The following is a 25,774-nucleotide window of genomic DNA, read 5'->3' on the forward strand; positions in this document are numbered from 1 at the left end:
ATGCTGAGAAACTGCCAAACACCTTTAGACCTCATTTTCCAATTGCGGTTGGACATTTTAGCCTAGAAGTTAAAACAGTAAAATGACAAAGAAAAATACCCCCTTACGCTTTATTAACTTCCAGTATATTAAATACAAATGTGTTAATATAAATATATAAACATACACATTGCTTTTACAACATCGAAGACTACATAAGGACTTGCCACTTTACCTATATTTAAAATAAGGTATTTAATAATGAACTATTTATTATTTCCAGTACATTCCCGCGTTATTTTTGTTTCGTGCGTGATAAGACAGGTGGAGGTGCTGATGCGTAAAGTCGTACAAGCAAGACGTAAATGAGTTTCTAAGCTTCCCTGCAGGCTCAGTTGCGAACATGGCGCTAGCAACGCCAAGGTCATGGGTTCGTTCCCGGGATTGCACATAATCAGAAACAAATGTATAACGGAAGTCACTTTGGATAAAAGCATCTGGCAGATACGCAAAAGTAATGCAACACAAATGTGCTAAATCCGCAGTGAATATGATGGGGGAAAGCTTTGGCCGGAGACAGAGGGATTGTCGTGTTTTAAATTAATCAGTGTTGTGAAAATGCACAAATATGAAGAGATCATCGTTTCAAAAGCGACACATGCATTATTCATAAGTCATTACTGACAAAGAAGCCGTTAGAAATTTAATTAGAGCGCGCGCGCACACCTGCCGTTCCTCCTCTCTGGGACATAAACGGACCCCAGACATGAAAACACAGCTTTCACTTAAACACAAGCAACACACTTTAAGAGCCACAAATGGCACGAAACCAAGTTGAGCCGATATTAGATTGTTTCGTGTTCAGATGTTATCGGATAATTAGTTCGCTTCTGGACAAATCACTGTTGGTGCTAATGCGTACACGTGTAGCTCTTCAATTAGAGTCCGCCTTCAAACATTGGCTCGCTCTTTATTTTATAAATCTATAAAAAATATCTGGAGATGAAAATTGGAACAAACCTTACCATGAGCGGAAAGACGTCTGCTAGATCACCTAAGAACGTTGTGCAGTTGCCAAGGTACTCAAAGAGCGACCTCTACTGGTTGGTATTAGGTACTAAAAAGAGCTGCGTGCGACGTGCTGAACCTGACTGTGCGTGAATTTAGAGATTCCGTGGGGAAAAAATGAACAGGCACAAAAGAAAAACAAAAGAACATATATTAAGTGTGCACCGAAGCAGGAAACAAGAAAGCAAAGCCATCCAAAAAAAGTCTGCCAACCTTGACGTTTAAGATAGAAAAAGATTGACTTTATTCACAATCAAACATGAAGTAAATCAAACTGGTGCCCAGTTATAAACTGAGGCGAAAACATCTAAATACAAACACACGGTTTAAGATTATAGAGAGACAACCTCATAAATCAGTTCTATTTGGATACGTCTAATGTAGTAACATTATAGAACAATTAAAATGACTGAGACAAACAAACACACACACACCTGTGATTATAGGTATAATTAGAATTCAGTGTTATGAAAATATACATTTAAATAATTCAACCCACATTAAACACTAAAATTATGTCTCTCTCTCTCTCTCTCTCACACACACACACACACACACACTCATGTCTTTTGCGTGCCAGTAAATTCAAAAAGCTTCATCCTCTCCAGAACAGTAAGTCCATCCTTAAGAGAATTAGAGAGAGTCATTATGTTTTAGATTTAGGGAACATCGGTACTTTGATGTAGCTGCACATATAATCTAACCTTGGATCCGACGGCTTGCGAGAGTGTAGAACAGTCAGGGTAACTCCTGGATTTCATCAGATCTGTAACGCACATTTGCACACTGTGCATTTATGCATTTATGCATCTGCAAACATTTAAATTTTCCTTTAAAAGGAACATCTTGAAGTCAATTCCAGTTTCTTACCATTTTGTAAACTCTGCTTTCTAGCAGACCCCATCCTCAATTTAGTGAAGTCACTTTGAGTTTTGACTCCTAAAGCACTCAGCTCTAACTGTAACTCTTTAAAATGCTTAAGAAATCATTTAAAAAGAATACATGTTAGTATGGTCACAAAACCAATATTGTCATTCTATCAATCCCTCATGCTCACGTCACATTATATTCGATTTTAACATTTGTTACCGTATTTGCTGCCTGTAGCTCCAGTTTAAGTGAGGTGATCTCTTGTTTCAAACATTTAATCTCAGATTCCTTCACTCTCAGATTCACCTAGAATGACATACAGCATTTTTCTATGATTCGTACTACCAAAATGAAGTCAAGAAATTCATGGGTGTCTAGGATGTTGAGTTTTACCTCCAGCTGATAAACGTCTTTCTCCTGAGAGGACTGAGTGTGCTTCTCCTCTCCATTCATGCGTGAATGGATCAGAGATAACTCGGCAGCCAAACACTCATTTAACTCCTTAAAATATACATTTTATTTGAAAAAAAAGGAAAAATGTTATTGGGGTTATACAAAATGTGTTTATCGTCAAATGTCCCACATCACTCCCTCTTGCTACCCATCGACGAATCTTGGCACCCCACCCCTAGCTAAACAGACTTCCCTGTGACAGTCATTATGTAATTCACACATTTTGTCTCATAACTTGTACATCTCATCTGTAGGTGTGTACAGTACATAGTTGCGTACCCGGTTGTGAGCCCGAAGCTCCTGGTTCTCTCTCTGCGTGATGCCTAACGCCTCCCTTTCAGCCTTCATGGTTTGGGTTAAATGAGTGTTCGCCAGACATTTCTGAGAATACTGCTCCGACAACACCTCCAGTTCTCTATGCAGTGATTCAAGCTCCTCACTGTAGAAAAACACACAAAGTGGAAAGAAAATGGCAATCCCTCCCCTACAGCAACTGAAAATATGTAAATAATGAAATAAAGAGCCACCGCATTACTACCATCAATTGACTTTGTGTATCTGACTCAGTGCTCTGATTTACGAAGGATATTTCTCTCCGACACTCACTTGTATTGTGCATGAAGCTGGCAGATGTCCACATTGGCTCCATTTCGCATGGCCTTATTAGTCTTGTCGATTTCTTCCTTATGGGCTTTCCTCATGGCTTCAATGGCTAAACAGGACAAAATGAATTCTGTTAAGAAAGAACAATTGCTGTCGGAGCCCTCTGTGAATTACAAGTTTCATCATTTGGCAGATGCTTTTATCTAGAGGTAGAAGTCGTAAGAAGCACCTGCAATAGTGGCATTAGTTTCTTCCTGCAGCACTCTCTCTCTTTCTTCCGTCAGTCTTTCCACTTCTCTTTGATGCTGCCTTTGCATCTCCTCCATCACCCGCTGGTGGCTCTCCTCCATAATGTTAAAAGCATGCTCATACGTGGCCTAATACACAAAAAAAATCATGTTTTTGAAATTTGCTTCATGACAATCATCTGATGTAATGAGAATGTGTGTGTAGTAAGGTAGGTGGGACGAGAGCCGGGATTCGAGGTCTTGTATCACAGAGGAGATTGGGAGCATGAGAGGTCGAGGACCGGACCGTCAGTGAGATAGGACCAGGCCTGTCTATTTACGTTTTTATTTATTAATTAAAAATTATTTTATGTTCGCCGGTTCCCGCCTCCTTCCTTTTTTTTGAATATGTTACAGTGTGGTTGTGTACCTTGACACTTTCTAGGTCTAGCTGAAAGGCATCTTGCTTGCTAAGCTCCTGCGTCAAGCAAGAGATTTCACTCTGGAGTTCTCGAATTCTACCTTGGAGAGCAGTAACAGACACTTGCTCATCCTCTCCATTGTCTTCTTGTGAGGAGAGCGGTGGAGCTGTTGTCTTGTTCTGAACGTAGTATTTTTGGAGGCGACTCATCTCCTCCTCATGTATTTTCTGGAGCTCCTGGAGTTTCTCCTCAAACTCAGCCTGCAGTCTTTCTCCCTCATCCACCTTCAGCTGGGCATTAGCTACAGCAGAGACACGCTCCTGCTCCACCTTCTCCAAAACAATACGCCCCACACGCAACTTCTCCTCATAGCTTTCGGTCTGTTCCTGGAGCAGAACCTCCATGCTGCGACACATCGCACAAGCCTCGTACTCCGCCTGCTCTCGTTGTTTGCGTAGAACGCTCATCTCCTGCTGCATGGCTGAACGTACTCTACAAGTCACGTATGCCAGAGCAGCCTGACACATAGCAACCTTCAAGACGCTTGCAGAAAGTTCACCGGTCATGTCAGTTTCATTAAGATTGGACTGTAGATGTGTAGAGAGGTCCTGCAGGGCTTGGGCCTGAGCACGAAGCTCTGCAGCTAGGTTCTTTCGGCAGGCCAGCTGTACTTCGGAGTCCTCAAGGAGAAGATTGGCTGCAAGTTCTTCCATGTGCTCACTGTAGGGTGCAAGCTCCGGTGGGCTAATATCAGCAAGCTTGGATCCCTGCTTGGACTCATTTTCCTTTTTGGAGCCAGATGGAGAACTATCCCAAACTGGCCAAGGCAACAGGTTAAATGGCCCAGAACCCTGCTGCTCCTGTAATGAATGCGTATGGAGTGTGTGTATGAGGTATGCCATTTCTGCTCTCACACACAAGCTTTGGATCTCATTTTCACTCCATGTACTGTTTGTCTTATCTTGTTCTTGAAGGTACAGGAAGATCTGGGAGTAACTAGATTCCACAGCTCCACTATCACTCTCTCCTTGAGACATCCTAAGCACATGGACACGTAGATCTGACAGTCTACTAAGGAGCTCAGTGCTGGGATGCTCAAGCGCAGAGGCCATCCTTTGGATGACCAGTGCCTCCAATGACAGCACTCTGCTGGTCATATTCAGAGTTTGACTACTTCCTAGATTCTTACCAAGATTGGAAGTGTGCGCACAACAGGAATCATTGCATGTGTGTGGCCCTGTGTTGAATTGCTGTAGCTGAAGGTGCATGGTAAGCTCCCGGAGTCGATCTTCAGTGTCGCACAATTTGAGCTCCAGCGCCTGGATCACGGAGATCACCCGATCAGACTCGTCACCTGGGGTAACGGGTTGTGTTTCTGAGCCATTCTTCCCTTTCACTTTCTGCCTGATGTTTGAGACATTAAACATACATTGTTGCTCAATCAATGTGTCAAAGGAAGCATTCACTTCTGGAGGACTAGTTTGAGCTTCCTTGAGCCTACGTTCCGTCTCCTCAAGACTACTCCCAAGAACAGCCATCTTGACAAGCACTTCTTGTAGTTCGCGCTCCTTCCTATCTTGCTCCTGTTGTTTGCACACCAGCTGGGTTTGGAAACGCTCCTCACAAACTCTCTCACAGTCCTGCAGGGCACCTCTTAAGCCCTGTATCTCTTCGCAAGCTCGTTCATAATCATGTTCCATGTTGTAATAAAGAGTCTCTTCAGTGTGAAGGCGTGCCTGCAGGCGTTCAACTTCACAGTCGGACTCTTCAAGCTGGTTTTGCAGCTCCTGGCACCTTTGTACAAGCTCATCAGTTACTTCGTTCATTGGCCTTTTATGCAGCTCAGCTTCTTTCAGCCTCATGCGCTCCTCTAATTCCTTTAAACGCTGCTCTGATTGGTCAAGGCTATCACCGAAGCTCCTCCTTTCCCTTTCCTGGCTCTCTTGTAGAAGGCGCAGGTGCCTTTGCAGCCGAACCTCTTTCAGGGCTTGTGTCTCCTCTGTTGCCTTGAGACAGCCCGATACCTCCTCCAATCTTCCTCGCAGATCGCCCATCTCCTCCTCACGCTCCTTCAGTAGAGTTTCTGCCTCTTGAATTCTTAATTCTGCCTTTCGAAGGCAGTCTTGGGTATTGGTAAGCTCAGCTTGGAATCGGGACTCACAAAGTTTAGACTCGCTCTCTTGAGTTTGTCTCCTCTCGTGCTCAGCTTTCAGCTCTTTACGAAGGCTCTGAAGCTCCTCCTCCCACTGCCATTCTGTCTGGACTGAGGATGAAGAGAAGTCGACTGGCATAGGAGAAGATGGCTGATCAACCTGTAACAAAAGAATACACAGAATGTGAGGAGACACTTTGCAAGATTACCTGGCCAAAACTCCCCATAGTGATCAAGAATTATACCTTTTCTTTTTTAGGTCTATTCACCAGACAATCCCCAGGGCTGTCACAATAAACACGTACTGAAGCTCCATCAACCTCCAAGCTGTCCGGGCTTATTGATCCTGGGGAGGTATGATTGCACACTACCATCGTTGAGTGTGATGGTACATTAGTGGCCATGTTGTTTAGGCTTTGATAAAGTCTTGTCTTCTGAGGACATTCCTTCTCTAAAGCCTCAGATTGAAAACATACGACTGGTCCTTCAGGGGATGATGCAGGTGGAGGTGGGACCGGGTGCTCACAATTATGGTTCCATTCCCTTCTTGACGTGTCACTTGATAAGTCCTCCTTGTTCTCTTTACAACTCAATTCTGCCCAGTCGAAGGTTTTGTAACGGCCCTCTTTACGACGATCACGGATGCGACTCCTTTTCTCCTCCTCCTGGGGAACCATATTGTATTGAGAGGAGCCTGTACGAGTATGCGCAGCAATCGCCTTTTCAGGACTGTGGAGGAAACGCAGAAATACACTACAATCTAGTAAATGAAATTGCAATTTTGACTGCTTGTGTGTACGATAATAAGTATCCAGTACATTTTAGTTACAATAAAAATGCATTCCAACCTGGACTTTACAGTGGATTGTTTCCTTGTGTAGCATAAAAGGAAATAGAAAATGTATTTAAGAGTTAAGATAACATATCTAACATGTAACTGTTGTTTTGTCAGCAAACTGGCCTACTAATTTATCTTATGGCTTTATAGCTTTAAATATATTTAAAGATATATTTGTTGACTGTATTGTAAATGGATAAAATTCTTGGTAAGGTGTTGATGCTGTACCATGTGACATCAGGGGCAACGGTGGGTCGAATATTTTTCATAACAGCCTGGACCCAATTCCGCCTTATCCCATATGTCATGGCGCAAAGTGTGAAGACCCCAACTTTTGTCTAAAAAAAAATAAAAAATTAAAGCTGCAAGCAGCATTTAGCGGGTTCGAGCACTTTAAGGCGTCTAAAGCATCTTTGCCTTCATCAAGTAGGCCGAGGACTCTCATACTAAAACACCCAAGTGGACGATACTCCCAACGCCTGAAAAATTATAGATACGGTCAGCAACGGTTCACAGACACTACGCCTGATTACACACATATGCAGATATAGTACACTTGAGGGGAATCATCTTTTCAGGCTCATTTGGTCACATACATTGAAGAAATGACCCTGTCTAAATGCATTGAGTTGCTGCCATGTGACTGCTGAGTAGATATTTGGGTTTACATGATATTAAACTGGTGTACATAATAAAGGTGTGTGTTATGTTTAGCAAAACAGCATCTTACAACCAGCCAGACATATTCTATATTTATAGACGTGTAAATATGGAGCAACGTTTAATGTGTAGTGCTTTATATGTCTAACACCTTGTTCCTGTGAGAGAGGAAACATATCTCTTGTCCGATAACCATCATATTTTACATGCTTGTTTAGTGTAATAAGATGTATGATTGTACTTCATGGCAAGTCAATTGGATTATTTATTAAGCAGAAGCGAGCTTTCAGGTACACCGTTCATTTGAATATAATAAAGGACCCTGTAATGGTCACGCAAATAAAAAAGTTGAACATATTTTTGATAGTTATTTATCTAGAGAGTCCTGAGAATTGTACTGTGGTGGAAATTTTGAAATCGCTTGAAAAACCTAGGACAAGTTCGCAAAAGTAGGTTCTTAACATCACAGATAACTCACAAACTGTTTGATCGACATCAATGGTTCAAGAGCCAAATTTGTTTGGAATTATGAGAGCTTTCATATGACATCGATAGTTTGTGTAAATGTCAAAAATCACGTGATACAAAATTGTTAAGGCAACCTAAGATGTGTACATTCTGCCATTTATACTTTATAGCGCCACCTAGTGTTCTGACACCGTGGTATTTTGTAATTCACCTAGGAGTGATGGTCTTCACATATGTTCCAAGCCCCATGATGATATCTCTAATAGTGCTCGAGTTATGGGCATTTTAATGTAATAGGCTCCGCCTATTTAAAATGTTTACGCCCCAAAGCAACCGTGAAAAGAAATTTCAACTTTTTTTTGATAATTATTTACATTCACACTCCACAGAAGTCATCTGCATTGGTTTGGATCCGATCAAGTGAAAAACCAAGGACCAGTTCGCAAAAGTAGCTTTTTAACATCATCAGCCATAACTCACGAACCGTTTGATTGACAGAAGCGTGTCCGGAGGCAAAGTTGTTCAGAATGAGGAGTGCTATCATATGATGTAAATAGTTTGGGTATATGTCAAATGTCACGTGATACACAATTGTTTATGCAACCAAAGACACGTACATTTTGCCATTTTTACTGTTATAGCGCCACCTAGTGTCCAAACGCCGCGGTATTTTGTAAGTCATCTCGGAGTGATGGTCTACACATATGTTCCAAGCCCCATGATGATATCTCTAATAGTGCTCGAGTTATGGGCATTTTAATGTAATAGGCTCCGCCTATTTAAAATGTTTACGCCCCTAAGCAACCGTGAAATAAAATTTCAACTTTTTTTTGATAATTATTTACATTCACACTCCAGAGATGTTATCTGCATTGGTTTGGATCCGATCGGTCGAAAAACCTAGGACTAGTTCGCGAAAGTAGGTTTTTGACATCGTCAGCGATAATTCGCAAACCGTTCAATCGACAGAAGCGTGTTCAGAGGCAAAGTTGTTCAGAATGTGAAGAGCTATCATATGATAACAATAGTTTGAGTATATGTCAAATGTCACGTGATATACAATTGTTTATGCACTCCAAAAGCGTTATTTCGCCCCCCGGTGGCCGAAAGAGTTCATATTTCTTACAGACCTTCAGGACCATGAGTCGAACAAGCCCAGCGAGTGTCGTTTCGATCGGCCTCCGTTAACCCGGTCTAATGAGTGCTCAAACTTCATTGGCCGATGACCGCCATGTTTCTTTAGATACACCACTGTCCTTTTAGACAATCATCGTGCATGACACAAAGACACACCATACCAAATAATAAGTCGATCGGGCAAACGGTTGGGTAGTTATAGCCCTTTTCGAGTTCATGTAAATTATAGCGCCACCTAGTGGCCAAGCGCCAACTCCTTTTTACTGTGACCCCGGACTGAGAGTCTACACATAGGGTACAAGCCCCATGAAGATTGCTCAAACGGTTCACAAGTTATGGCCATTTTAGTCAACCATGGCACTTCCGGTTCAGGCGTTTTGGCGCCCCCTAGCAATGGTGAATCGAAATTTCAACTTTTTTTGATAATTATTCACATTCACACTCCACAGAATTCATCAGCGTTGGTTTGGTTCCGATCGGGCAAAAATCCAGGGACTAGTTCATTTTATTTTTTTTGCATAAAATGCAAATTAGCGGAAAAATTTGCATACCGGAAATGAAATCGGAGATATACGTTTTTTACGTTTTGAGCCAATGATTACAATGATATAAAACACTTGGGTGTGCGACAAACGGTTTAGGAGTAAAGAGTGCAAACGCGCTTTTCATCGCTGTAGCGCCACCTATGGGCCGATTTGGCTGGGTCCATGTATCTGAGTAGCGACAAGGACTACTACCATCTGACCAAGTCTCAGCTCTGTCGGCCTTACGGTTTAGGCTGCCCATGTAGTTTTAGGGAAGAATAATAACGAAGAAGAATAAAACCCACAAATACAATAGGTTTCTAGCCCTACGGGCTCGAACCCTAATGAAAACACAGAATCTTCCAATCTGCATAATACAAGTAATATACACTCACGTGAATCTGAAACCCATAGTTTCTCTGTACAGGATAATCTGTAACATCATAACAGGTTGACAGGTTGATCTCACCATCCACATCTGCTGCCTATGACACAAAACAAAGAAAGAGCATTCAACTTTCTAGAACCTATTTTCTATTACAGCAAACTGCTTTTAAAATCTGCCTGAATCTAAAACCAACAATATCATTACCTCTTCGGCTACAGAGTCACGGTAAAAGCGCAAATTTTGGTCGGTAAGTACGAACCAATGTTTCCGCCACTATGAACAGAGAAAAGAGTGTTTTCCGTGTTAAAGAAACATTCATACCGAATGAGGTATGCATTCGCACATCTTACAAATCACCTTTCCATCATCTCCCAGTCTAGACATCCATCCCTTCCTGAAATTGAGGAGGTCAGGCTTGGAGGAAAAAAGGAAAGTCTTCAATTTATTTTTAGAACAGTAGACGTATTGATATAATTTATTGAATAAAAATGTGTTAAATAATTCATTTTGTTCTTTAAATTCATCTGCAACAATAATGAAGTCCGATCTATAGAGTACAACATGTTAGTAATTACAGTGGGTGTGTGATCAAGTCTCCGTTCCAGTGATTTGGAGCGAAAACTGCATGAGGTGGAAGGTCGAGGTAGATCAGGAATGTCATAATTTGGAGACAAATCCTATAAAGAGGTGTAAAAGAATAATAAACGTTTAAATTAAAATGTATGAGATTAGTAAAGACACAGTAACTGTACCAAATATTTACAATAAATGGTTACATTAATACACATTTCTGCATAAACAGATCTCTTTTAATCAATGCAGAACATGTTTTCACCTGAGATGTACTGACAGCTGTCTTGTCATTTTGTTCAGTGGAGGTCGACTGCTGAGCATCCAGAGTGAGACATGAACTCTCCTGCTGTTCAGACACCTGAGATCTTCTACAAACAAACATGAACACAAAACATCAAAATGACATGTTTTGCATTCTCCAAAGTTAACAAATATGCAAAGTAGCATTTATTAATGATGGTTTTAAAGGAATGAAAAGAATAGGGATGGATAAACAGAAAAAAGGCTTCTTTGGCTGCAACTAATGTGAAATGTGTCATGAATGGATGTGAGAGTGCAAGGAGTTCCGAATGAATCTGATGGATGGGGACAAGATGAATTGTCCTGAAAAATAAACAGAGTGCAATTACTGTAAAGTTACAACAACACACACTAAAGGAAGGGCTACAAATGTTTTACATAAAGAATAAATCTGCATGTGTAATGAAGGATTCAAACGTCAAATGACTAGTCTTACCTGTGCTGATTTCCAAACAGCCGATGTGCTTTTCTTCCGGAGCTGCGTGCTTGATGTGCATTATGCCTGAATTTGTGTGTTTTTGATGTGTGTGTCTTGGATGCGTGTCTCTCTTCAATGGACTCCAAACCATTTCTATTCCATGAGCTACAAACCACATCCTGAGGATCACCACTAAACTGTGTACTGTTACTACTATTTGGTAAAGGAAAGGCAGAGGAGCAAGAGGATTTGGAGGTAGGAAACATAAAGGGTGTGAGGCAGGTGAGCAGACAAAGCCTAACCTGGAGTCAGTGTGTGATTGTGAATCACCAACTAGAGGACTAGTCTTCTCCAGAGAGGAATAGCCACTTTCAATTCCTAAACGATTCTTAGAGCCTGAAAAAGCAAGTCAAAATGCAGTTCTTCAGAGACAAATGTGGTGTGCATGTCCTGTGTTTTGCCAAATTGCTGATGTTAATGTTTTAAAAAAGTAGAAGGTAAAATTTAAATGAACAAAATAGCTACAGCAACTAAAGTCAAAGGGATAGTTTACCTTAAAATCAGTCATCATCTATTATTTTTTTCCGTGGAACACAAAAGAAGATATTTTGAAGAAAGTTGGTAACTGAAGCACTGCACTGGCCCCCATTCGCTTTTGTACACACCACCAATGCAAGTGAATAGGGGCCAATTAACAAATCAAAATATATTCTTTTGTGTCCTGCGGAAGGAAGGAAGTCATACAGGTTTGAAATGACAAGAGGGTGAGTAAATGATGACTGTTTTTTCTTGGGGAGTGGGGTGAACTATCACTTTAAAGGAATAGTTTGACCCAAAAGGTAAATTCTGTCATAATTTCTTTGTGTAATCATACAGGTTTGCTATATTTTGATATGACATAAAGGGAGACTAAATACTTGCATATATCTTATATACAAACAACTTAAAAACAAAGGAATACAAGTTAAGAATGACATCTCAACACCTTACATAATGACAGAACTGTTAAAATATGTCCTTCAGAACAACATCTTTCCAGAAAAAAAGAATATAACATTTTATCTACCTACCTTTATAGCGAGCAGGAAAATCAGTAACAACTAAAGGCAAAACACACATCCAAACAAGTAGACACAACCCCACACAAAGGCCACTTCGAGCTCGTACCGTCTGTGCTGGAGCAGCCTGAGAACTGATCGAGTGATGATCCCAGCAAGCTGTTGAGTGATGGATCATCACTGCTTGAAGAGACCGTGATCTCACCATAGGGTGACTCCTCCTCCAGCTTCTTTTCTGAAGAAATCAAAGAGACCCCCTCCACCGTGCCCACCAGGCTGCCTGTTCGGCCTTTTTCACCGGTCTCGATTCTACCGCTGCCCTTGACCCTGCAACCACTAACTGCGATGCCCTTACTGGTGATTAATGTATCGCTTACGGCATGGGATGCTCTACCACCACTGATATTACTAGAATTGAGACTTCCTCTTCTGATAATACTGCTGTTAAAACTATTTCCACTGCTGCTACTTCTCCTAACACTGCTGCTGCTGGAGGTTTGTAGTTCATCTGTCTGGTGAGAGAAAGAGAGAGAGAGAGAGAGAGAGAGAGAGAGAGAGAGAGAGAGAGAGAGAGAGAGAGAGAGAGAGAGAGAGAGAGAGAGAGAGAGAGAGAGAGAGAGAGAGAGAGAGAGAGGAACAGGTAAGTACATCAGAGTTTTGCAGGCCACACACAAGCGCTTGGCCAATGAAATCCAATTCGCAGGGTTGGTAAAGGAAAAGCCTCTCTTGGACTCGCAAACATTCTGGCCATGTATCTTTCCCGTTTGTCAGACATGAAAACACACATGCACACGTCACATTCTGCCAACAGCCTGCTCACTTCCCACACAACAAACTCTACCCTCCCCATGCGATGCTCAATAATCCTGATCAGATCACTTAAGTTAATTCAATTAATGTTCCATCTGACTAACACTTTAACACAGTGCAGCACCACTTCATGCACATACTGATAATTGTTGCAGCAGAGCGGAAAGACACTACACACATACACTCTCGCATGCTAGATCAATTTGCTCTGTTGTCAGCAAAAAGAATACGCTGGAGTTAGAAAAAGAGAGATTAGTAAATCAAATGGACAGAAAGACAGGCACAGCACTTAGAAATGCAATTAAACTAAAGAATGGGGGTGGTGGAGGACGGTATTTAAAGGAGTAGGACTCCAAAACAGCATCATTCCTTCAGTTCATTTAGGATAGTTTACTCAAAAAATTCATTTACTCACACTTATGTAATTTCATACCTGTATAAATTACTTTGTTCCGATAAAAACAGAGAAAGATAGTTGGAAGAATGTTAGTCATTTTTAGTTCCCGGACATTGTTGACTAAATTAAATGGTAGTCAAAGGTTTTCCTAAATCCTTCAAAATATCTCATTATGTGTTATATATTTTTCCTTCTATGGTAGTGGATGATGTCTAAGAACTGAAGAAATTGCTAACATTCTTCCAAATATCTCTGTGTTCATTGAAATGAAGACATTTATACAGGTTTGGAACAACCTGAGGGTGAGTAAACGATGACAGATTTTTTTTTATGAACTATCCCTTTAACAAAGAAAATAAGATCATCCTCATGTCATATATGTTATGAAATTTAATTATAAAAGCGTTGCACATCGAGTTCATCTAGCAAGTGAGTCAAACAAAAAGTGCTATACATTTTATTATAAAAGGGCAGTTTAAATTCCTCTTGAACTTTCCATCAGGCCATCAAAACATATAAAATCTAAAAGCAATTTCAGCATGAACAGATGCACGCAGATTATATTATCGAAAACTGATAGCAGCGACAATGTGCCAAACTGGAATTTAGTCAAATCCGTTGCATCGGTAAGCAACAGTGAAATAAAATCACCCTCAGCACTCAGGCACTGTGCCAGCTTTATCCTGTAAATACAACTGGGGTAAACTGAACATCAGCAACAACAGCAAAAACAACCTTTCAGCTCATTCTTTTGTAATATATGAATAACAGGAATCGGTTAAGTACACTTAGAACTAGATGAGATATTGCCACTGTTCATCACATTCATGCATGGGAGGTGGGGCATTAAATGTGAACAAGACTCACCTCTAGAAGATCAATATCTTTCCTCTTTTTCCTTTGATTTGATTTAGTAGCTTTGGGGTAAACGATCATATTTTCATGCCACCTACGAGGAAACACATACTCCAAGTTCAAATACAGGTCAGACACAGGTTCCAAAGTCAAATGACCGAGGCAGGCAGCCACACAGAAATACAAAATTCACATTTAAAAAAGTCTCTTACTTTTGCTTTTTGGACATCACTATTTCTATCCAAAGAAAATGTAATGAAATAGAACAAGACAACCGCCCGAATGATCTAAGAAACAACAGTTCTAAAGCTGGAACACTTACATACTAATCCAAGACTCAGTTGACACCTTCTATTACACTCTTAAAGGATTAGATCAGCCTTGTAGAGATTTACTGACTTATAACAAGTTAAGTAGAAACAGAGGGATGTGTGAGGAAAAAAAATCAGATTTTAGATTTATCTGTTTAATTAAACTGAGCGTGAGGCTTGAAAAGCAAGAATATGAACCCAAGCACTTAAGTGTGCAGTTTACCTGCTGATGCTGAAGCCTGTGTTTTCTGTTTTAATGTAGAAGTCTCGTTCAGTGAAGCACAACCTCAAACAGTTCTGGAATCCGGTTTGAGATGAAGCATCAAGAACCTCACAACACTGGGTCAAATTAACACTTCCTTGGGGCAATGTACCTGACTAAAGTAGAAACACTCAACCAATGCACAAGCATTCATGACATGAACACATCAGCTCAGCATGATGACCTCACCATCTCATCCAAAGAGTAGCGTAGAAGCCCGTGCTCATACAACACAAAATATCTCCTCTGCCATTTCTATTAGTGAAGAAAGAAAAAAGGTGTAAAAGACAAGATGACATCACAAGTGTGTATCTGATGAAAAGAATCTCGGTGTCATCACCCGTTTCCTGTGGCCCGAATTGCTGAAATCAGTCCCCTCGGGGGCCAAAAGAAGCCAGCCCACCTGTACAGGCTTGCTCTGTGATAGAAACAGATGAATATCTACTGAAACAACGAGAACAGTGTCGGCCAAACATTTAAAAGGTAAAAACGCTTTCTTTACCTGATGCAGGTCTGCCTCGCTGAGTTTGTGTGAATCCACGATTTTGAAGCAGTTTTTACACTTACTTTTGTTAAAAATGTTGGCCTGGAAGCGGCGGCATCGATTTTCTCTTGTGGAAAACATTGTTTGGGGATTTGGACGTGTTAAGAAATCACAAAACTATTGAATTAAACGTGCTGGGTTTACGTTCCTTTGATTGTTTTCCGTGCCGTTCATCGACCATATGTTTCATTTGGCTGCCACGCGCTGTTTAAATGCATCCATTTTTGTAGCCAACTGATAATAATACAATAAACTTTTAATGAGTGGGCAGATTAGAGATACAAAGGCTTGTAAAGAAGTCCGTTATCGTTTTAACTCAACCAAGAACGACAACAGAATCAAAGCAAATACACGGTAAAATGAGCCGTTGATGACGTAATATAGACACATCACCGTTCAGCTGTCCCAACTTGCACTCTTCAATGTGAATAAAACCCCGATTTTGACTGCTATGTTCAGGAAGAAAGTATTGTTTATTCCACACTGTTAATGATGTTTGCTGGATTGTGCAATATTCTACGCGTTATTTTATTTAAATAGCATAGAAAGCATGACTACAACCAGCAGCGCGCTACATCGTAGTCACGTGACCCCTTTACGTAGCAAGTTCATTTTGAATTTGATAAGTTTATTATTTTTATATTCTTGGGTAAACAATTATACTAACAATGTCATGAAATATGATATTTAAATATATGTTTTTGAGCTGCGAAAGTAGCTGTTTATATGTAGTTCTTTTTAAAGCAGCAGAGCTAGTGCATTTAACAAACAGGATTAAACATGTTCATATATCTTCGTAATAAGAAGCAATCACATACTTTACAGTTCATCTGGTTTGATAAGTTATGCAGAAAGACAAATAATAGATAAATCATTACAAATTATGAATGTATGAAAAACATATGAATACCATGATGATGGCAGCAGTGCTTTTTTTCTTAATAATTCACTTCAATACATAAAAGAAAAAGGTCTTGTTGCCCTATATGTCAGGATACGCAGTAATGATGATATATATTCTTTTGATGTCATAAAACAACAGAGATCACTATTGTTAACAAGATCTTGATTGTTACATTTGACATAAATGTTACTTAAGTGTGTCTAAATGTGTCAGAGCGAGTGAGACCGAGACGTTCAATTAAAATTCTCCACCATGTGCCTTTGAATCAACTTTCATCTTCTGTTTTGTCATTATGGCCTCCAACTCTGTGGCCTTCTTCTCATCCTGAAATGAAAGTAATAAGAATATAGATGAAGACAACCAGCAAGTAGGCCCTAACTGGACTAACAGTTTGACTTCCCGAATACGACTTATGAGTGTAGATGAAATTGAACTGTGCAATTAATCGAAAATTACGAAACGTGGCCTTCATCAATTACAAAATCAAAATAATCGAGGCAAATGATTATTGTGCCGTGTTCCATCTTGCAAGGATCCTCTCTGTGCTTGTAGAATAAATCCGAATTGCAAGCTTTCCTTAACAGTGGTTTAACAGTGATATTTCATTACATTTTTTTTTCAGTTAAATTCAGACTTTAAAAGCAAAGTTTTTCTATTTTCTATGTTGTTTTAAGGGTTAATGAGTAATCGTATTAAATAATCGCCCAAAATAATCGTGATTCTTTTTCAGCCCTACTGAAAATGTATGGTGTATACCTCCAGCAATGACTTTTGCACCATAATCTGGCTGTATACTCTGGCGCCTTCCTCTGGTAAAACGGCACGTAACTCCTCTTTATTTAGAGAGAAGAGCTGAGCTCCCGTCAGGATGCCCAGACTCTTAACAGTGCTGATATAGAACACACACCAAAACATAACCAAATATCTTTAGTGAAGAACAGATATGCCAAAAATCGTTCCCTTAAGATCATCTATACATTTATGACCATTTTATTCACAGCAACATACAGAGCTACCAATGAAAACATTACAGAAACATTGTGTACAGTTGTATATTACTCACACATCACTGAAGCCTTTGGCCCTCAGCCACTCCTGAACATCATTTGGAGAAGAATGATTGTTGAGGGGTACAGTTGTCTCATTTGCTTTATTAATTACTACTGGTCGTACAGATGATGGTCTACCATTGGCCAACCGCTTTAGGAGCTCATCGTTCATCATCATAACTGTTCAACAAACATCAATATTACAGGAAAAAACACAAAAATATGATATTAGAAGAAGATATTTTCCTTATGATCCTGAAGAGATTTATTACCTATAGTACATTCTAGAGCTACAGTACAGCATGGTCCATTGAAAAGTAAATGAAAAGACCACATAAAGCTATTCTGAGTTTTCCTAAAAGATAATGAACCACTTAATGCTTTTTTAAATAATCACTTAGACTAAAGTGTTTCCAAAGCCATAAAAGAACTGCTTGCAGAGTTAAACACAAGACTTAACAGTCAGATGCTTATGAACACGGTGCAAAAGTATTTCCTGAATGACATCGAGTGGGTGTTCATTTGTTTGCATACAATCCTTTGTTGATTATCATCACCAGCCTGCTCTGTAACGATTATACCCTTGTATAAGGTACGTATATTAAACTGGACTGTTCCTTGTAGTGATACTTTAAAATTAAATCTTTAAAAGGGTTACTTGACAGGTAGTGTAGTAAGAAATATTACATCTTTCTCCGCCATCTCCCATCGGGGGCATGCTGTTTGGGCGTGCATCAAAGTGGATTGCATTTTCACCCAAGGGACCGGGTGCAGCAAAAGAGAACCTCCCACCTTTTGGGGGAGAGACGGGGACTTTCTATGAAAATATGACAGGAATAAGTTCGTGAATGAGTGCAGTAGTATTTTAAGGCTGTTAGAGGTACAGTGTAAGTAAAAATGTAAATACATTTATCAGTTTCATTCTGAAAAGTAGTGCCAACAGAGAAAAACTTGTCAGAAGAGCAAAACAATATGCAATGTTTGCAGATCTTATACTGCAAAGAAAACATGTTCATATTTGTGTTTAAACACCACCTACATGCATTTTATTATCAGTTCAGATATGATTAGCCTGATTTTTCACAACTTTCATGACTTTGCATTCTATCAGTCTTACTCATTACTGTTAAGTGACCTTATGCCATTCCTGAGGTTTGTTTCTGTTCTTATTCAGCAGACACTGGACTGGAATTGCTACATACTTTATGCAGAATTGCTGAGTAAAGGCAAAACCGTAGCCATTTTTCCACGGCAGTATATGCTATATATACAAGCAATCAGAAATATCTGCTGTCCAGACATGAAAATGCATGTGTGTGAGCATAACTCCTTTACCATGGACTGGTTGCGCATTACTACATTGGAAGAATCCACCTCTGAGTGATTGATCGGCTCAAGGATATTATGTGGAACAAAGCCAACTTCACCATAATTATTCCGACATTTCCACCATCGTTTAGATGACTGTATCACCTGAAAAAGAGAAAGAATTGGAATGTGTATCCGAGTGAAAAAGAGAGAGAGATGGGATTTGCAGAGTTTTGAAAATCTGGCCTTATCTGAATGAGCATGCGGCACAAATCCTTGCCCTGGCCCTTGTGCTGTAATTGTTGGATTAGACTATTGCATTTGTGTGTATTTCACAAACAAATTCCTGGTTATGCTATTCTCAGAGAAATTGTATGTAAATGTATAGGTCAAAACCTTTAAAAAAAACTCTGGTCTCAGAAAAACGTGTGCAGCAAGGTACCTCCAGAGTTTCTCCGTGTAGTACTGAAAGCTCACTGTTGTTCCTTGCCACAAAGTCATAACAGCATCGGTACATTCTATCTTCTGGAGGAGGCATAGAATCTTCCATCCTACATCATCGTACGCACAAACACACACACACACACACACACACACACACACACACACACACAAAAGGAGACAAAGTTCCACCCAAAAAATATCTTTCAATTTAAAAGCTTTTATGCCCGAGTCCTCATGAGTTGGTGTGGATTCCAACGGGGATATAAAAACAAGGCCACACACATAGGGTGGGTGGTCAATACAAACCTTTCATGTTCCTGTGGCATATCTTGGTGTGCCTGGTCAATTACCTATGGAAAGAGAGCAAAAGGAAATTACAGTTACTTATTTTCTCAAGTTTGTATTTGTCTGTTTGCATTGAGGTCTTATACCTGTTGAGTCTGTAAAAGGGCTTCGTGTTTGTGCTGTGACTCTATGGGGTCCTCGGTTAGTTGACCATATGTGTCTGTGGTATTAGGGTGCCAACCGTCCAGAAAGACAGGTGTGTATTGAGGCACAATCTCACCGAGTTGAGAACTGAAACACGCACACAAAAGGATTAAACCTGAGTCAAAGTTCAGATGTTCAGAATGTTAGTCTTGGAAAAGTTAGTTAAGCATTTAATTTACACTTAATTTAGATGGTTCTATTTCTGAGCATTGCATTGTTTGTTTGTTATTTAGTATGACCAATTAATGCAATAGCTAATGGTCATATATGATATGCCTCCCTTTTAAGAAATCAGATTTATTACTGACTATGGCAGGGTCCAGTAGTGTCCAAGTGAGGTCCAGAGTGCTTTCTCTTGTCCATTAAGGTTATGCTGTAGTAGAGAGATCGCTCCACTGGTCAGAGCAGGACTGGAGACTGTTGCTGCCAATTTAGGACCACCTGTGGTCTTCACCATCTGGCCAACAACAAAGCATAGAAAGCAAATGTCGTTTACGAATTCTGTCTTTATTTAAAAAATAACGTTATCCCTGTTCTCCTCTAAATTACAGGTCACTGTTCTCCATAATAAGTTGACTAATAGATTTTTTAGATGTGATGTCTTTATATCGGCTGTGTGTTTGTAGGATTTAGCTTGTGTGTGTGTAATTTTTTTTTACCAAGTCCAAAGGAATGAAGACATGATGTAAGAGTTCTTCAGAGGTCGGCTCCGAGATTGCTGTCTTCAGGCGGTCCTACAACCACACATGTTCAATAGATGACAAATATTTTACGAGTACCACATTTAAAGAGTCCTTAAAGCGATAGTTCACCCAAAAATGAAAATTCTGTCATCTCTATTCAACCCATTGTCATTTAAAACCTGTATGACCATCTTAATTCCACAGAACACAAAAGAAGATATTTTGGAGAATGTTGGTAACCAAACCACGCAAAACTGAATGGATCCAAGTGAATGGGTGCCGTTGCTGTTTGGTACCAACTTTCTCCAAAATATCTTCTTTTGTGTTCTGCGGAAGAAAACGTTATACAGGTTGAAATGACAAGAGGGTGAATAAATGATGACCTAATTTAGATTATTTGGTGGACTATAACTTTAAATATAACACTTGCCATTTCTGTCCATTGAAATTATGGGTTTAAACAGGTTTCCTACTCACCGTTTTTGGTGAAATCTTACAGTGCTTATGCTATAGTCTTTAAATAATAAATATGTATTTTAACACTGAAATAATAACACACAAGGGGGTGTGGGGTGGGTTAGATAGCTAAGAAATGATCTAAAAAGAAAAGATTTCGACTTACCAACAGACAAAAAGAGTATTTAATCTTCTGAAAAACATCCACAAACTCTTGTTCTGATGGTGGAGGTGCCTTTTGTGTGAGCAGTTTTTCTAAAATCACAGATTTAAATTATTTATTTTAATCTGAAGATGTTATTTAGGCTTGTAAAGTCTCTTGTTCAATCCCTTTTACCATCCAGCTCTTTCTTTTTCTTGCTACTCTTTTTGCGACTCTTTTTCCTGTTCTGTTGCTGTAGAATACTCCGAGCCTCTGCGGTCTGCTGCAGATGGGCCATGAAACGCTCCATGTCAGCAAAACAGTGATTCACCAACTCCTGACCGACAGAGAGGTGTAAAATACTAAAATACCAGTCGATTACATGCCAATCTGACAATCATTATTCTGTGTAATAGTCCCACGTACAGCTTCTCTCTCTGGGTGGATCAGATGAGACTCTGCTTTCACTCTGTCTCCTCCATTTACTATAGACACACATATAATAAAATGAATACATATATATAGTTTTGTAGGAACCTATAGTTTTGCAACAAAACCAGTCTTATGGGTAAATTTTTCGAAATTGAGATTTTTAGATAATCTGAAAGGTGAATAATTAAGCTTTCTACTGATGTATGGGTTGTTAGGATATGGCAATAAATGGCGTTGATACAACCGTTTAAAACTCTAGAATCTGAGTGCAAAAAATCTAAATATTGCCTTTGAAGTTGTTAATCAGAGACACTGTAACAGGACATTCACTCACAAAAATAAATATTTTTTAATATATTTAGGGTAGGAAATTTACAAATATCTTCATGGAACATGATCTTTACTTAATATCCTAATGATTTTTGGCATAAAATAAAAATCTATAATTTTGACCCATACAATATATTTTTGGCTTTTACCTGTTCCCATGCTACTCAAGACTGGTTTTGTGATCCAGGGTCACATACATGAAAATTTTATATACACATATTAATTTATAAATTGATTTAGGATATATTAAAATGTATATATGAAGAGTTTAGTTCCAAAATGAGATCATGTTTTTCTATTGTGCATTCCAATTAATATCAATCAAAGTGCAGTTGCTTGGTTTTTATTGAAGCCATAACAAAAAAAGACAGCTAACTAACACAATAAAAGAACATAATAAAAACCATGAAAACTCAGTTATCTTCTTTTGGAACCAAACTCTTCCCATGTATAAATGTGTATGTATTTAATGATATATACATTTTGCATGTAAATACTGAAATATAATGTTTAAAAGCATGAGATTATACACCTGTGGGGTTGTTGGCAGCGTTAGGATCCTGAGGTGGTGAAACTTTGATCTTCTGTGACTTTTTCCTTGGGATAACTGCAGGAGCTGCCATCTTTCAGAGTGATATGATGAGAAAAAACATTAATAGAGATAATAATATAGACAATGTTATTGTGTATATGTGGACCACCTGTGAATTCAATGAATTCATATACTTTACTGATTCATAATATATCAGGATCATTAAAATTTGTAGGCCTACAGTAAAATAAAGGACTCACACCTGGGCTCTATTAGTGATAAACAGACATCACTTGACCTGGTTATTCGGCCGCACCTTGATTCATTTTTTTACAGAGAAAAATCGAAAACATACTAGACATAATACTAAAAACTCAACCTCCAAGTCTGTCCTATAATTAGTACAAGCCATCGCCCCCAAAATAAAAGCTACAAACAGGAAGAATTCATTAAACTTATTCCAACATCTAAACATACAACATGTGTATTAGACCCCATAACAACTAAATTATTACCTGTTGCAATTGAGCCCATTTATAACATTATCAACTCGTCAATTCATCTAGGCCATGTCCCAGGACACTTTAAGTTGGCCGTCATTAAGCCTCTTATCAAGAAACCAAACTTAGACACCATTGAACTAGGAAACTATAGACTGATTGCAAATCTCCCTTACCTGTCAAAAATACTAGAAAAAGTAGTGTCCACTCGGTTATGTTCTTTCTTAATATAGTAATGACATACATGAAAAATTTCAGTCAGGCTTTAGACCGCATCATAGTACTGAAACAGCGGTCGTTAAAATTATAAATGACCTGCATATTGCATCAGATAAAGGTAACATCTCACTCCTAGTCCTGCTTGACCTTAGTGCTGCGTTCAATATTGTGGACCATAATATAGTTTGAGATCGCTTACACAATGATACAGATATTCAGGGACAGGCACTACAATGGTTCAGATCTTAATTATCAGAGAGACATCAATTTGTCCATTTAAATGGGGAATCATCAAATTTAACGCAAGTAATTTATGGATTACCTCAGGGATCTGTTTTAGAACCCTTGCTATTCTCCATAAACATGCTGCCCTTTGAAAAACATTATTAGAAAACATGGAATTAGCTTCCACTGTTGATACTCAGCTATATATCTCATCAAAACCAGATGGTTCCTTCCAGCTATCCAACTTGGCAGAGTGCATCGAAGATATAAAACATTGGATGACTTGTAATTTCCTTCTTTTAAATTCTAATAAAACAGAAATATTACTTATCGGACCAAAGACACATAAACAGAAAATTTAGAATTATAACCTGCTAATTGAAGGCTGCACTGTTCAATAAATACAGTTACAGACCTAGGCGTTATATATTAGACAGCAACCTGTCATTTCTCAAATCACATCTCAAATGTCACAAAAACATTTAAAAAGGTTGTCAAATTATGAAATAGTCTAGGTGTTGCTGACGCAGAGAAGCTTATTCATGCATTTGTGACCTCAAGACTTGACTACTGTAATGCGCTACTTAGTGGTTGTCCTGCATCATCAATAAACAAACTACAGTTAGTTCAGAATGCACCTGCCAGAGTTCTAACCAGGTCCAGAAAATACCATCACATAACCCCAATGTTATGAACCCTTCACTGGCTACCCATTAAGTATCGTATTGACTTTAAAGTTCTTTTAATCACTTATCGACCCTACCTACCTAACAGAGCTTCTATCACACTACAACCCATCATGCTCTCTAAGATCTCACATCTCCGGACTTTTGACAACACCTAGAATAACTAAATCCACCATCTAGATTAAAGACACATCTTTTCAGACGAGCATTCACATTGTGCATAATATGCTAAATATACCACCGGGAGACTGCATTTATTAGATATTATTTACAAGAATAATCTTGCTTGTTCTATAAACACAATGCACTGGGCTGTGTTTGACCTTTTTGTGGTTTTTAGTTTTTCTTTATTTTCTCCTGTAAAGATGCTTTGGAACAAAAAATGAAAAGCGGTATATAAATACAATTTAATTGAATCACATTCTTTCCAAATTCTAACACAAAGCTGATCTGTTTAACTAGACTGAATCACAATTACAACAATAATAACAGGCATATCCTCAGAATAAATCATTGTATATTACTTTATCGTATGTCTTCTGAACGAATAAATGTAAGAACAGCATTGTAATCCACCTCCTGTGTCATAACTCGGATCCGTAACACCTAAATTGGCATGTAGACTACCACCATACAAATTTTAAAGAGGATCACTGCAGGATGGTTTATTTTCAGAAAACATTATAAAGTGAAGACAAATACAAAACATTCAATGAAATAGGCAGGTAGACACAAGAACATTGTAAAATAAAATATCATTGGCATATGTTATAAAAAAACTAAAAAGAATATGCCAGGAAGGTGGACAGAGTATAATTTCACAGTTAAATAAAAGAGGCCTTAGGACCCATAATTTTCCTCTAATCTAGACACACCTGTTCAAATGTTTTTTTTTAACTAGCATTCAATCAATGGCTTTTGTAAATCTGGTCTTGCAAGGAATGCATGAGAGTTTCACTCGTAGTTCAGGAATCCGGGATAAAAGAAAGTCGGCATTCCTTACATAACTTATACATTACTTCACTGTAGCTTCTCCTTCAGTAACATATATGGCCATCTAAATGACCCAACAAAAGTTTGGTTGAACAAGTGTGTCATTTTTGTTATTAATGTATTGTGTGCTTACACCAGAGCCCATGTTATATTTGGTTTCAGGGTAAAAACTCTCAGTTTAAATATATCAAACACAAAAATGTTAACCCTAAAATATAAGCTGTTATAAAATCACTCCCAAGAAGAAAAGACTTTTACTATTACAATTATTGTTCTGTTAAAGCAGAGCATTGATTGGAGGTGGGAGAGCTGCTAAAATGAGCAAAAATGTCCTCAAAATTTGGTTAAATTGTCAAAAATTTGTTATCAAATACATGTAGGCCTGTGAGATTAAACATTATTGTTAGATTTATTCAGTTGATCCCATACAGTGAATAATTTTTTCAATCCTACGAATAAAAGCACTAATGCATTACCAATGTGCATCACAACTAATGTCTTATTCTGACTCTAAAGTCATCTAATATGCCAGTATCCTCACTGCTAATAAAACTATAAAGCGTCATTGATGAGTCCGGTTTCTATGATGTTATAAAGATTTAAAAGGCTGGTATAAGGCAAACTTACCGTGCTTTAGATGTATGCACCTTCTTGTGTCACATCTTCTGTTTACACCTAAAAGAGAACTGCAAAAACAAGAAAAACTAGTTAATCTGTTTGACTTGAAGCAAACCTGGACTTCCTTCCTTTCTTTCTTTTTCTCTCTCTCTCTCTCTCTCTCTCTCTCTCTCTCTCTCGTCTGAGTTTCAGGATATGAAGTGTACAGATGTATATTAAATTAAATTAAATAGCTTATATTTACAGACCAAATTTATTTTGGGAGGGAAGTACTGTCAGCTGTTGTATCGGGTTAATGTATTCAAGCTGGGCTTGTTTGACTAGATCTGTCATTCTCTCTCTCTCTCTCTCTCTCTCTCTCTCTCTCTCTCTCTCTCTCTCTTTCTTTTTCCTCTTACACAGACACACAGTGGTACAGTAAGTTGCTGCAAAGCTTATATTGTTAAT

General features: G+C 38.9%; 3 protein-coding genes across 5 annotated transcripts in view; 1 reads left to right on the forward strand and 2 right to left on the reverse strand.

Moving 5' to 3' along the window:
- Nucleotides 1–1,263: 1,263 nt before the first annotated feature.
- On the reverse strand, nt 1,264–15,918 carry LOC306894244 (uncharacterized protein). 3 transcript variants are annotated; one of them, XM_079456622.1, is made up of 24 exons: nt 15,276–15,918; nt 15,114–15,191; nt 14,963–15,028; nt 14,735–14,889; nt 14,213–14,294; nt 12,248–12,650; nt 11,383–11,476; nt 10,625–10,730; nt 10,365–10,466; nt 10,147–10,203; nt 9,994–10,062; nt 9,797–9,886; nt 6,841–6,950; nt 6,623–6,646; nt 6,020–6,503; nt 3,631–5,934; nt 3,203–3,350; nt 2,977–3,082; nt 2,650–2,809; nt 2,311–2,418; nt 2,137–2,223; nt 1,918–2,023; nt 1,752–1,813; nt 1,264–1,670 (listed from the first exon to the last, which is right to left on the reverse strand). In XM_079456622.1, exons 1-24 carry the CDS (start codon nt 15,396–15,398, stop codon nt 1,608–1,610), a joined length of 5,187 nt encoding a protein of 1,728 aa, XP_079312748.1. In that variant the 5' UTR covers nt 15,399–15,918; the 3' UTR covers nt 1,264–1,607. The 3 variants fall into 3 exon arrangements, with proteins under 3 accessions (XP_079312748.1, XP_079312749.1, XP_079312750.1); XM_079456623.1 differs by lacking the exon at nt 6,623–6,646; XM_079456624.1 differs by lacking the exons at nt 14,735–14,889; nt 14,963–15,028; nt 15,114–15,191; nt 15,276–15,918 and adding an exon at nt 14,413–14,558.
- The window catches only part of slc6a16a (solute carrier family 6 member 16a), a 28,254-nt gene continuing 17,598 nt past the window's right edge, over nt 15,119–25,774 (forward strand). The window contains exon 1 of the mRNA XM_079456626.1: nt 15,119–15,256. The gene's annotated coding sequence lies outside the window, so the exon portion shown is untranslated. The remainder of the gene's footprint in view (nt 15,257–25,774) is intronic.
- Nucleotides 15,445–25,626, reverse strand: eps8l1a (EPS8 signaling adaptor L1a). Its single transcript, XM_079456627.1, has 15 exons — nt 25,337–25,626; nt 22,087–22,177; nt 21,219–21,277; nt 20,988–21,129; nt 20,817–20,905; nt 20,171–20,245; nt 19,820–19,968; nt 19,454–19,598; nt 19,329–19,372; nt 19,021–19,129; nt 18,606–18,743; nt 17,958–18,087; nt 17,285–17,450; nt 16,978–17,110; nt 15,445–16,545 (listed from the first exon to the last, which is right to left on the reverse strand). The coding sequence occupies exons 2-15, from the start codon at nt 22,175–22,177 to the stop codon at nt 16,459–16,461; spliced, it is 1,557 nt and encodes a 518-aa protein (XP_079312753.1). The 5' UTR covers nt 25,337–25,626; the 3' UTR covers nt 15,445–16,458.

Source organism: Barbatula barbatula, assembly GCF_947034865.1.
Source record: "Barbatula barbatula genome assembly, chromosome: 5".
Taxonomy (NCBI): domain Eukaryota; kingdom Metazoa; phylum Chordata; class Actinopteri; order Cypriniformes; family Nemacheilidae; genus Barbatula; species Barbatula barbatula.

Bases quoted from the DNA above. Each gene is read 5' to 3' on its own strand.
- LOC306894244 (XM_079456622.1), bottom strand. From the start codon at position 15,398: ATGTTTTCCACAAGAGAAAATCGATGCCGCCGCTTCCAGGCCAACATT. The intron at 3,351-3,630 runs GTACACAACCAC...TTTGTGTATTAG, and splicing joins TAGACCTAGAAAGTGTCAAG to GCCACGTATGAGCATGCTTT. The intron at 2,810-2,976 runs GTGAGTGTCGGA...GTTTTTCTACAG, and splicing joins CAGCTTCATGCACAATACAA to TGAGGAGCTTGAATCACTGC.
- eps8l1a (XM_079456627.1), bottom strand. From the start codon at position 22,177: ATGGCAGCTCCTGCAGTTATCCCAAGGAAAAAGTCACAGAAGATCAAA. The intron at 21,278-22,086 runs GTGTATAATCTC...GTGTGTCTATAG, and splicing joins CGCTGCCAACAACCCCACAG to TAAATGGAGGAGACAGAGTG. The intron at 20,246-20,816 runs GTAAGTCGAAAT...GTGTGGTTGTAG, and splicing joins AATACTCTTTTTGTCTGTTG to GACCGCCTGAAGACAGCAAT.